The sequence below is a fragment of the Magnolia sinica genome, chromosome 15 (assembly GCF_029962835.1).
Source record: "Magnolia sinica isolate HGM2019 chromosome 15, MsV1, whole genome shotgun sequence".
In the NCBI taxonomy this organism is placed as follows: domain Eukaryota; kingdom Viridiplantae; phylum Streptophyta; class Magnoliopsida; order Magnoliales; family Magnoliaceae; genus Magnolia; species Magnolia sinica.
The window spans coordinates 76,058,128-76,072,034 of record NC_080587.1 but is presented as its reverse complement, the minus strand read 5'-3'; the positions used below and the strand labels follow the sequence as shown (position 1 = coordinate 76,072,034).

At 38.4% G+C, this 13,907-nt stretch overlaps 1 protein-coding gene across 1 annotated transcript; it reads left to right on the top strand.

Moving 5' to 3' along the window:
- The first annotated feature begins 6,395 nt into the window (after positions 1–6,395).
- On the top strand, positions 6,396–13,907 carry LOC131226732 (RNA polymerase II degradation factor 1). The gene is made up of 2 exons (XM_058222416.1): positions 6,396–13,038; positions 13,640–13,907. The coding sequence occupies exons 1-2, from the start codon at positions 11,873–11,875 to the stop codon at positions 13,686–13,688; spliced, it is 1,215 nt and encodes a 404-aa protein (XP_058078399.1). The 5' UTR covers positions 6,396–11,872; the 3' UTR covers positions 13,689–13,907.

Here is a 13,907-nt window from a genome sequence, read left to right as displayed (position 1 = left end):
ACACTTGGATTTCCTGCATGCCAATCCAAGCCGTTCAGATCATGGGTCCTACTATGCTTGAGGCATAGACCGAAAAACACGCTGATCGGTAATGGACCGTTTTCTTAAAATAGAAAAAGAAATATCTAACTGTCCAAATTCAATGTGTGAAATAAAAATGTTAGGATAGCTCAATCGGTCTTATTTTCGGTGTATCCTTTATCTACAAATTCGATCTTCGATTTGAAGGGTCTAGATTTTCTGACTTGCCACGATTTGAAGGGTATATGTAAGAGGTTTGTAAGAATACATCAGACGCATTGATGTGGGATACATCGCGACCTTATCCGTTAGATAGGGGTCACTATCAACGAAACTATTCGGTAGGCCTCACATGTGATATTGGATGAACAAAAAAAATCATATATATCAAGTCTTTGATTATTCGACGGTTAAGGAAACCGTCATATTCAAAGGAAAAGAGCAATGGATCAAAGGGTAAAATTTTCTAAATCTAAGAAGTTATTTTTTGGAATTTGCCTATCCAATGTGAGGCCCACAAAATCAACCGTTTGGATCGTTGAAATATGATCCATATCCAATCGTTAAAGTCCCGACGTATCCTACAACAATACGTCGGTTTATATTCCAGCGAAGCTCTTTATATAATTCTCTCTCGTAATTACGAGAGATTTGCAAACCCGACACACACTCCCAGCAACATGCACTTCTACACGCGGACAAACATACCAACCAACCCGTCACACGCGTAGAAAATCCTAGCCGTGGATCATGCGGGATCTACAATTTAAATCAATTAAACAAAATCCCATCAGTCAAACCTTCACCTATGCCACACACGTACAAGAACAATGGACGGTCTAAAAACACCTGCGAGTTTTTGACACTCCATTTCATCACACGTGCAGCCTACCTGAGTGTAGACTCGCCCAAGCGTTTTGCAAAATGATCAAGGTGATGTGTCCCACCTGACATACGGCTCGGATGTCTCCATCCGCGTGTAGAGCTGCGTGTTGGACTAGCCAACTTCATTTTCTCACTGGTAGATATCAGATACACGTTTTATTTCTATTTTAAGCCACACGATAGCACAAAGTTGCAACATCGTAATACCAAAAGTGGAAAGATTGGGTGTATCTATCAAAAAGAGTGGCGTAAAATCAATTCCCTAATAGAGTTATTACCACCATTCAATGGAGTTATGAGGCCCATCTACCATCAGCAAATGAGAGAGAGATTGTATGTATGAAAATAGCAGAGAAAACAGGCAGACACAACAGGCCTGCACGCTCAGCTACTGAAACAAGCCGCTCGAATCTATTTCTCTCTTTCAACCCTTTTTCTAGCTCTTTTTTAGGTGTCGTGTACCATACTCCTGCAGGATTACCGACCACCATGCAAACGCAACACAACCACTGTGCATATGCCCCCCACTTGCTTCAATCCAAGCCATCCAAAGCAGTAATCCATATCCGTACATCCTCAAATCGTCGCTAGAAAATGGTGGGTGCGAACAACTACCGTTCGCATGGCACGCCGGTGCTTCGATCCAAACCATCAATATCATACGTCCCTCTGTGAACGGCCCCTGACCTAAAATTGAAACTGAGCTTAAGATCCTAACCGTCTGTTTGGTGGCCATAGAATAAGAAAACGTAAAATGAAAGTCACCCACCAGTCCGGATTCGGTAACCGAACGCTATTCAATTGATCAATAGGATCAAACATTCAAATTCCTTTTTGGGTTTTCACCCATCCATGGTGGGATAATCTTTGAACAGTTCGGATTGAGCTGAGACATGTTCTTTCCACGTGGCAACGTGAATTCATGCGTATAATGATATTCCAGTCCTGCAGAGTATAGTATATAAATCCTCTCATTTCTCAAAAATAAAAAGGCAAAGACATTTGCTAGTAGATAGAATGAGAGAGAGAGAGAGAGAGAGGATATTTACGGCTGTAGTGGGCGAATGCCATTCGTCAATGCCATCTTTTTTCACAGACTTCTGTTTGTGAAGGGATTGGTGGGAACAGGTGTTTTTCAGAAGGGAGCCATGCATCCCACCACCCTTTGGTATTATCCTCACCACCCTCATCTCTTTTTTCCATTTTCAGAAACTACTCATTTCATTATTTCTCTATTATTTTATTCTATTTTATCTGATGTACTGATGTGGATGTGTGAAATGCTGTAAATGTCTCTCTTACAAGATAGTCTTTGATTTGATGAGCTTCCTTATTCATATTGGACTCTTCTAGTCATTTTACATGCCTCACAGTGATAATATGATATTATTTTATTTATAGAATTTATGAAAATAATGACCAATTTTCATTTTTTATATTTTTTTGTATTTATTAAATTAAAAATGGGTTAGGGCTTATGTACAAGATAGTTTGATTTTTATTTAATTTATTTCTGATTATTTAAATATTTTTATTGTTTTAGTTTTTTAGATATCACATTTTATTTTTCTTTATAAGAATTTTTAAAAAAATATATATATAAATGAAAAATGTTCATCCTTCAATATATTTTTGTGATGTTGATAATTAGAGGGGGACCATTTTGAAAACGGTGGTGACTCATTCTACTCATATGTGGTACTGGTGTGCAATTATGCAGACCATCCAAATTGTGGGTTCCATTGTGGATGGGGTATATATGTAAAATCACACCTATCAAGCAATCCTAACCATCCGTTTAGGCTATCAAATGGATGGTTAAAAGTAAAATATTGATTGGTCCAAATTGAAGGGAAAACCAGATGGTTAATATCATCTTCTCAGTGCAATTTTCTGGTTGTGCGACATCTACGGTTGGATCTGCCTTTTGGAAGGTCTGGATTGCCATTCAACTATGCCATGTGACGTTTGAAGAGTCGGTCGTTGCCATTTTTAAATGGTGCAAAACTAACATTGGAGTCTTGGTCATAGCTGAAGGGGTTTTGGTAGAATTAAATTGTGGTGTCTGATTGAAATTTTTACATGATTTTTTTTTTGTACATTATTTTGTCACGAATGATATTATTGGTATACTACTGCCAAGAGGAAAAATCATACTCTGGAAGAGTGTGATGGTTGATAGGGAGGCAATAAAAGACTGTACACGTGGCACGCCAGCAATTCAAACTGAACCGTCCAAATTCTGGGGCCCAACTTTAAAAAAATTACATTGATATTGATTTGATTATCTAACTAGCCAATTAGTTGAGATTTACGGTGCAAATCTAGAATATCTAGCGGTCCTAATTCGAGAAACGGTTTTTGGATGAATCAATTATTAGGATTGTTCAACGAATCTAATTTTGCCGTGTAAAACTATCCATGGTTAGTCCCAAGTTTTGGTCATTTTTAATTTGGGTTAATATGGGATGCTGTCCAATTTCTATTTGCCACGCTTATCAACCATCAGACTTTGCCAGTGTATCAAAACAATTCCCCTAATATGGATTTTTACTCTAATTCTCCCAAATTTCTGTATCAGGTGGGCCCCATGTGATATATGATTTGGGCAATCTAACTGTTGGATATTTGGATTGAGCATGCGGGTGGGCCCCACAGTAGTTGTGATCGGTTCAGATATGTAGGGGGTGGTCGCTTGGACTCTACTATGTATTCAGAGTGCTTCAAATAGACCTGGATTCTATCCAGTCTAGAGATCTCTAAAAGAGTATTTGTGATGGGTTGAATTACTTCAAGCTTCGTTTCTATAAATAGAGATATGGATCCCACAATTATACATATAGAAAACCCAAGTCTCATTGAAAGGTTTCCAAAAGGGTGTCGGGTGTGCAAGATCAAGGTGATTCAAGTGCAACAATGTCATCGACATCAAGTGTGGAAGATGAAGGTAATTCAAGTACAACATCGTCATCGACATCAGGTGGAGGTATAGCTTCTCATTCAGGTATGCAATTCAGATTAAGTTCATATTTTGTCCATAATTGATGCATAGGCAATCTTACATTCTGCAATTCAATCTAACAAAGAATATATGGTTTAGAGAAGCTTTGCAATAGTATACATTGTACATACAAGTGTGGCCCCCACACGAGATGCGCACGGGCCTGATTTTTGCTTATTGTCACTTAACAATCAGTGCAACCTTATGGACTGCTCAGATGTTCGACGCATTTGCCAAGTTGGCACATGTGTTGCATGTAAAGTTATGTGAGGGAGGTGTACCAATTAACAAATTGCTAATAAACATTATTAGTATTTTAAAATTGGTGGATTGCAAGTTTCCTTAACCCACATGCTATGCAGTTCAACCACCTACAAGCTCAAACTCATGTCGGTATGACATGAGTGGAGAACATCCAAGCATTATCAGTGGGCCCCCATGTCGATTACTTCGCCTAAAAGTTGTGGCGGTCCACCCTTTAGTGGGTTACAACTTACAATGCACATTGGACAGCTAAACAACTTGTTTTAGCTGTTCATTTGTTTCATACGCAGTGCCACATTCACCTAAGGCCACGGATGTATTTGATAGTGCCTACCTGATGGATGGCTTGGATCTCCCACGTGTGCTCCTGCTTGGTATATGAGCCGTCCTATAAGTCGGCGAGGTCATATAAGTTTATGGAATTAGCAAACCTTTAATTAAAGTTTTATTTACTATAACATAGACTATTTCTAGGAAAAGCCAACAGGAAAATGCAGCTGACTTAGTTAAATTAAAAAGCTTTTTTTTTTTTAAAGAGAAACTAAAATTCTGTTGTAGGAACATTAAGGGCGCATTTGGATGTACTTTGAATGGAATTGCAATTGTGTTAATTAACTGCTATGTTTTTGTTGTGATTACTAGGGAACATACATTAATCTTCGTCATTTCTTCTTGATTCAATCGAGTTTTTGCAATTCAATTCATTTGCGCATCCAAACACGGGACAAAAAGATTATGATTGGCTACCAGAGTCAAACTACACTATGTAATTAGTGCTTAATGAGGATTAATGCCAAAGAGTTGTGTTTTCCATTGATTGTCAGTTAGAGCTTAAAAACAGCTTAAAACCATGACTAATGTAAAGAGAACTGATCATCTACAGGCTGCTTGCACCACAAGAGCCGTGCAGTGAATTTTCAGCCACAAAAAATCTTAAAAAATAAAAAATAAAAAAATCATCCCATCCCACAAGTCATTTTATGTGGCTGAAAATGCACTGCACCACTCCTGCAGTGCAAGCAACCTGTAGGTGATCAGTTTGCAAAGAGCTTTCTTTGGACGACATTTTAGAATCATTAGTATTTTCTTACAAAATCAAACTACGTGAAGAAAAATCGAAGACCGGTGCCCATCTCTACTTGCACGCACACATTACGTTATGACACTCATGCAAGATCCGAGATTTCTATCAGGTCGGCTGCATTGTTTCAATCTTCTGATCAAATCATGCCTAAGGTGGCCGGACTCTATAGAATAAGCTGATGGATGGAACTATTCTTTTTCTACCCATCCATTTGTTTTGTACACTATAGCCCACCTGAGGAATGAAATGGTAGAACTAGACAATGTGGCCTACCTGATGGAAAGTTCATATCCCACACTAGAAGTTAGTATGCTTAGCTCAAGTCTAAATTATGTGTGCTATATATAACACTATACTAGAAATTTTCCAATTCCACAGGCATCTTCAATGGCTGCATGTGATTGAGGCTTCTCATCAGGCGGCCTTACTGCGTAATGCCCCGTCCCAAAAATCAGGCAAGTCTAGTATCATCAGGTGGTCCACATGCATACCTTGATTGTTGACCATTTACCATATTTGGTGGGTGTCAATATCAACTCCATTATTCTCTTTGACGTTCTAGCCATCAATTCAATTAAAGGAAGTGGTCCAGTGCTCTTATTAAATCAAGGCAGTCAATCCATTGATCCAGACTGTTCATTAGGTCCAGCGCACATCTTATGGGTTAACATGCAAAAATCATACTGATACGACAAATATAACCATTTGATCAAATAGCCTTGAATATAGACGGTCAAGATCATTCACACAAATTAGGTCCACTAAACAATTTGATCCATCTACTTGATAGGACCCATCATGGAATGCTTATAATTTTGAAGAATCACTTTGGTTAGATAATTGTAATCATTCTATCCATGGCTTGGAAAGTGGATGGCTACAAAAATAATGTCAAATAAAGAATAGATTAGGTCTTTTGATCAATGTGATTTTTTGCATAATAGCCTATGGTATTTGTTCTGTACGTTATGGATCGTTCAAATCGATTGATTGGACTCTACTGGTAGCATTATAACTCTTAAAACCCTCGAGTATTTCTCTACCATAATAATTATAACATCTCTTATTCTTTATTTTGTTTTAAAAAAGAAGAAGAGATGTTCCTAATCTCTTTGGATTAGATTAGTTGAGTAATCCTAATCTCTTATTCATGGACACTTGTTTGTGGAAACAGGACCATTGGTTTTTTCTTTTTCTTTTTCTTTTTTGGTTTTTAACCATCCAATAGATGTCCACCAATCCGCTAGTTACATAATCAAATAATCTTAAATTTTTGTTCATGATACATCTACACTGGCTGCCATAATTTGGACGGTTTAATTTGACTACTTGTATGCAATGTTTGCAATTTCTATGTAATTTTTAAGTGCCTGTGTATCATCCATCACACTCTACAAGAGTATCAAAGTTTTTCTCTTTGGATTTTTATGGTGCATTTGCTCCCCATCTACACTACATTTCAATACATGTGTGGTGTAGCAACAGTGTCAGATGGCATCTATGAATAGGCTCGAGTGGGGTAGTCTGTTTTTTGTAATTTTACATTTTTTTCCCTACTGAAATAGAGTATGACATTTACAACTTACAGCACTCAGTAACTTTTCCATCTCTAGGCTTTATTTTCACTGTTGCTTCCCTGTAGACTCTGCCAAAACCCCACACAGCCATGCCTCTGCCACTTCCAACTGGAGTAAAAGGGAGGAGGGAAATGGTAAAAAGCAACTAAAAAGATACTTAGAATATTGTGTGCGTTTCACACAATTTTATATGGTGGTGACTTATCCGCAGTGCGGCCGTGGGCATGTTTAGTCAATCTCGATCGTCCAAATCATAGCTTGAGTGTTGATGAGGTTGGTTCTAACCTTAGTTACATGATTCTTTTGACTAGGCACCGCTTCCACTTCGAATCACACTCCTCTCTCTCCTTAGCTGTTTAGGCTTGCTAACATTTAAAAACAAGCACTTACCCACTCTTACACTCATATATGTTGCCACTTTGCTTCACGCTTCATCCAACTGTAATTCCAACCATTCAATTTGTTTCCCATCAAATGAACAGCCAAGAAGGAAATTGTCATTTGTCTCAATTCAATTGCCTATATCGGATGGTTGAGATCGTTGCATCTATCTGGCATTTGGGCCAATCTTGAAAATTGAAAATTATATGCATCGGTACATCTCACCATGAGATGGAAAATTAATAGAAACAACTGGTGGTCCCAATTGTCCCAATTCATCGATCGATACAGGCAGTTAAGATTGTTGCATGTATGCGGCAATTGGTCCATTCCGATATCGAAAATCCTAAACATCCAACATCTCACCATCATAGCGAAAAGAAGAAAAAAAAAACGTCAGTAATCCCAATTCATCAGCCAATATTGATTGTTAACATCATGGCTTGTATATGCGGCATTTAGGTCCATCCAAAAAATCCTAAATATCCAACTTCTCACCATCATATGGAAAGCTGAAAGAAATGCTTAGCGGCCTGAGTTCATCGACCGTTCCAAGACATGAACAATCAGACCCATAATTTGGATGTTGTGGATTAATGAATCATGCATCCCACGAGTATGGTCAACTAGTCACTGCCATTTAAAAAATGGTGGGAACTCACACACTAGAGTGAGCCCTAAAACCAGAATAAAAAGGAAAGAAAGGTAAGGTATGGAGCATTTCTGTCTTTAACATGTTGTGGAATGCCTTTACAAAAGGTCCAAGTTCTCTGTTCTTACTAACAGACCCAAATCATGTTGGCAATATTTAAATATTTGAAGAAAAAAGGAGAAAAATGAGAGAATTTTTTTTTGTCTACAAAAATTGGAATAAAATAAAAGGAAAAGGTCACAACAGTAATGGAGATTCTTCTGTCAGTCCATAGCCCTTTGCTGACGTTTTAGTGAGTCTGGTCCCATAGTACAACCTTGCAGAACAGGAACTGTCATCAGTAGTGGGAAATTACCAAAATGCCCCTTGTTGGAAAAATTACAAAATTGCCCCTGCATTGGAGTGTTGATGACCAAAATACCCCCAAGTGGTCCATAGTTTCACATTAGTGGCTGCCGACTATGTTAAAATAGAGGCTACAGTCTAGTTAATGAAATGTGGTAGGTCACTTAAATGGTGCTCATTCCTTTGAAGAGGTTTGCTTGAATACATCTTGAAGTATTTTAATCCCATGTGTAGGGATTTTAGCTGGTGAATTTGGGTCAACTTCCAATGATCCAAACCATTTATATGACGAGTCTCACTTTGTACAGTGGAAAATCAACAAATAAAAGCTTTCAATTGTATTTCAGCCCTTCGGTAATTTGGCCCTTTTTCTTTGATCATGGACAGTAGCCATGACTTTTGTATAATCAAAGGGTTGAAATATTCAATCTGAGAGTTTTTTAAGGCATCCTGCATTCAAGGGGAGCCCTATCAAATAAATGGTTTGGGTCATCAGAAAGAATACTAGGAGGGCTTGTCGAGTAAATCCGCCGAGGTTAAGGATTTTCCGCCCTGAATCATGATAGGATTATCAGGTGGGGATTAAAAAGAATGCTACAATGGAGAACATGGACGAAGGAGAATGGAGAACATAGATTAAGGAGAACACCTTGCTGTTGCCAAATCCAACTGCTAGAGCCTTGAAGTATCTTATTGCATATGTTGGGATGTATTTGAGAAAACCCTTGATAATAAGGGTTTGTATGATGTTTCTCTTGGACGAAAATGGCTTTTGTTGTTGCAATCATGTTTGCTGATTTGAAACAGATGGTGTACCTATATGCTTCTAGTAGTCTGTAGTTCAGTTGAATTCATATGATATTCTTCTGTTTTATTTTACAAATACACTTGTGGAATTCTGCAGCATTATTTTTTATTTTTTATTTTTAAGTCTTTGATACTTGGATGCTTTAATAAGTGGAATGTGCTATGCAAGTTTATATGGCATCAATCCCTTGCCTTATGGTAGAAGATTCCACTGTAAACACCTTGATACTAAGAATTCATAACTTTCATTCGTTAACAGCTACGATTTTTTGATAGTTGCATGTTGATTTAGAATGAGTGCTACCTAGATGCTTCTATTATGCTAAAATTTCAATCTAACTTGTTTTATATTAATCCGTTCATCGAGAGAATTTTTGTCGATTTCATAGTGTTTGTTCCTCGAAATCTAACAGTTGAGCGTGATTATGCCTTTTGAATTTACATAGTAGTGGTTGTTGTTGAAATATATGATCCCCAGATACTCAAACTAAGCAAAAACACTCTAGGATTTCATAATGCACGAATAGCTTGCCTAATGGCCCGACTCTTTACTATAAACAGCCATGTTCTTCTAGTAGGCCAAAATGTCCGACAAATTCATACAATTTTCATCCGCCAAACCAATATATGGGTTTATGATTTCATGATATTGGTATTTTATTTAAAAAGAGCAGTACCTAGATACTTTTATTAGGTTCATATTTCAATCGAACTTGTATGATTTTCATCTGTTCAGTATCTGAATATGCCTGTTGAATTTTTGTAGTGATCATTCCTTGAAATGTACGATCCCTAGATACTTGAACCAAGCGAAATGCTCCATGAGTTTATATGGCACCAATCCCTTGCTTGGTAGTGTATTATTTCACTATAAGTAGCCATGTATTTTTATTAGGCCAAAGTGTCTGAAGAATTCATATAATGCTCTTCCACCAGACCAAGATATGGCTTATGATTTTGTGATAGTGATTGTCGATTTTAAAACGAGCAGTGCCCAAATGCTGCTTTTATGCTTAATTCAATTGAACATGTATGGTGTATATCTGATTAGTATGCGAATATGCCTGCTGAATTTATATGATGATCGTTCCTTGAAATAATGAAATCTATGATCCCCAGAAGCCTAAACTGTGCTAATATGCTCTGTGAGATTATATAGCAATAATCCCATGCCTGATGGTGTGCTATTTCACTATAACCACTTGGATACATCCACCAGGCCAAAATGTGTGAACAATTCTTACAATGTTCGTCCGCTGTACGACAACTCGAATTTCAATCCAACATGTTCATTATACATCCGTTTAGTATGCAAATATGCCATCACATTTGCATAGTTATCGTTTCTCGAAATCTATGATCCTCAGATACTTCAATTAGGCAAAAATGCTCTACAATTTCATATTGCATTAATCTCTTGCTTGGTGGTAGACTATTTCACTATAAATACATCGATATGTTGCAATGGATGTCTTGTATTCTGCAGAATGGTGCAGGGAAAATTATAGATGTCCCTAATGGGGGGTCGAGGGTGCCTTTGCACACTAACGCGGGGATTTGGGGGCAGTGCTCTAACCCGAATGTTATGAGACCCGATCTAAAACCTGACCCAACCAAAATAGGATATTTTGCGTATTTTCATGTATGGGATATAAATATTGTTTATGGGGTATAATTAAGGTTACGTAAAGAAACCAAGGTGCCTTTGCACCCTAGCGGGGGCGCCCCCAACCCGAATGCAATGAGAGCTGATCTGAAAACCCAACCCGACCAAAATAGGGTATTTTGGGTATTTTCATGTATTGGGTATAAATATTATTTATGGGGTTGAATTAGGGTTACGTAAAGAAACTCTTTTTTGGTTTTTGAGGCTGGAATATGGTTAGGGTTGTAATTGATGTTTTCAACGGGGTCTCATCGATGGAGTAGGCACAATAGCCGAACCACGTAAATCCTTTGTATTTTTTGTGTGTTTGGTTCTCTTTGTTGAATCAGTTCATTTTCTTACTCAATATTTCTATTAGGACAAAATGCCAGGAAAAAAAAAAAAAAATCTTTTGTTTATCCGCCAGACTAAATTATGGCTTATGATTTTGTGATGTTGGTTGTCGATTAAAACAAGTTGTGCTCATATGCTTCTTTTAGGCTCGAATTTCAATCAAACATATGCATTATACACATCCATTTAATATACAAACATTCCTGTTGAATTTACGTACTAACCATTCCTTGAAATCCATGATCGTCGGAAACTTCAACTAGCAGGCGAAAACGCGCTACGATTTCATATTGCACTAATCCCTTTTCCTGGTGGTATACTATTTCTATTAGGCTGATGAACAATAGCTAGATACTTTCTTCTAGTAGGTGACAATGTCCAGGCACATACATGTATGCTAGTAATGCTACCCCATAAATTGCATCCTTAAGTGCCCCACATGCCTCCTTTAATACCCATGACTCAGAAAGGACAGACGACGCCGCAACATCACACATGATATGTGTTTCTAGGGTCATTTTGGTAATTCATCCATATGGGTGAATGCCATATTTTCAAAACCAATGGCAGTTCTGTAAATTACCTAATAAACAATGGGCATTTACCCATCATGCCCTTCCAAGGGCCCATTAAACTCAGAGTTAAAAATCCCTGGAACAAGCTTATCCCCCTTTTCCTCAGAATGGTAAAAACCAAGGTTGCCCTTGTGCCTATTTATAACACCCATGAATCCCTTGTTTGGTACTTTCCATGCAACCCAAAAAAAGAAAAGGCAAATACCATGATTCTCACTACCCCTCCTCTTTCCAAATTCCTTCCCATTCTCATCTAGAGAGATAGAGAAAGAGAGAGAAAGATGAGGAACCGTTCATCAAAACATACAAAGGACGTAGAGAAGCTTAAGGTGAAAGAAGAGCCACACCTTTCAGGTGCATACATCCGTAGCCTTGTGAAACAGCTCACCTCTTCAAGAACCAAAGAACCCATGAACAGCCCAAAACCCTTTGATCCCAGCCCTTCAAATGAAGATGGCTTTCCCCAAAACCACCTTAGTCAAGGTTTTAGTGATGGCCCACCACAGCAACCACAACCACAACCAAAGAAGCAGGTCAGGAGGAGGCTCCACACTAGTAGGCCATACCAAGAAAGGTTACTGAATATGGCTGAGGCTAGGAGAGAAATTGTGACTGCACTCAAATTCCACAGGGCTGCAATGAAACAAGCAAATGAACAACAACAGCAGCAACAGCAACAGCAACAACAACAATCACAGCCACAACAAAACCCACTACCACATCAAGACCCAAATGGCCCACCAGCTTTAGAACCACATGATAGGATGAAATCTAGGAGGAACCCAAGAATCTATCCATCAAACCACACCAATCCCACCTTCTCAAACTACCTCAACAATTTCTCTTTCGCATCTTTCTCTCCCAACCTCCCCAATGCAACTCCTTTTGCATGGGCTCCAACACCTATTGCACCACTACCCATTAGTGAAAATCTCAATTTTGCCCTCCCAAACCAGCCACTAGGCCTCAATCTCAACTTCCATGATTTTAACAACATAGACACTTCATTCTACCAAAACAACAACTATCCATCTATCTACACACCATCTTCGTCATCATCGTCATCGCCTTCCCCGTCTCTGACATGCACTGATGCACCGTCGGTCGGCAGCCTGCCCCCGATCGGGGGGCTGCACCCGGTGATGGACGATGAGGAGATGGCGGAGATCCGATCGATCGGCGAGCAGCATGACATGGAGTGGAACGACACGTTGAACTTTGTTACGTCGGCGTGGTGGTTCAAGTTCCTTAAGACCATGGAGATTGGACCTGAGAGCAATGGAGAGAGGAGAGATGATGATGGGCCCCACATGTTTGATGAGGCCATGGATATCCCAGCTTGGTTGAATGATGGTGCTGTGGGGAGTGCTGCTGGGGGGTGCTTCCTACAACAGCATTTGGATGATTTTTATTCAGATGATTTGTTGGAAGATGCTGCATTACCTTGGTAAGGAGAAATTACAACATGGTTTTTGGTGTGTTTTATCATTATTTGGAGGACTAATGAGTAGTTATATTACTATAATAGGGGTTTTTTGGTAAATGGAGTTTATTGGTTGGGCCCACTCTTGTGCACATAACCATCGTGGGGCCTACATGTGAGAATTAAAAAATTGCAAAAATGGGTGTGCTTGTATTTTTTATAAAATTTTAGTGCTATTTAGTAAATATTATATTGAGTAATAATTTTAATACAGGAGGGTTTTTGGGTAAATGGGTTTTATGAGGTGGGCCCTCTTGCACTAAAAATAGTGTAGGGTCCACATAAGCCATTGTGGGGCCTACATGTAAGCACTAAAAAAATTGCAAAAGGGGGCGTGCAAGTCCAATCTTTTGGTGCATGCATGTGAGCATTTAAAAATGGCAAAAGGAGGGTTGTGCATTTCTCACCCTCGCTGTTGGAGGTGCCCACTTGATTTTATTTTATTTTTTAATAGAAATGTTAATGAAATTGAATTTTTTTCGATATAAAAGTTTGATTAGAATAATGGTTTGGATTTTCCTGTTTTGCTTATGTGATTAATCATCTTATTAATTTGGTTTTGCAGCATGGATCTTGGAGAGATTGAAGGGATGGATGGTGAGTGGTTAGCTTAGCTTAGTGAGATTGATTATTTTTGTGGTGAGGATCTTTTTTTGTTCCTCTTTTTTCGTTTTCTTTTTTTCCTTTTTCCCTTTTCCTTTTTGTTTTTTTTTTTCATGTTGCTAATAAGACTTGCCATAAGATGTGAAATGGCAAGTGAATGAACGAAATAATGTAACGAGGAGTCTCGAGTCTCCTTGGAATTTTTAACAAAGACTCTCTCTCTCTCTCTC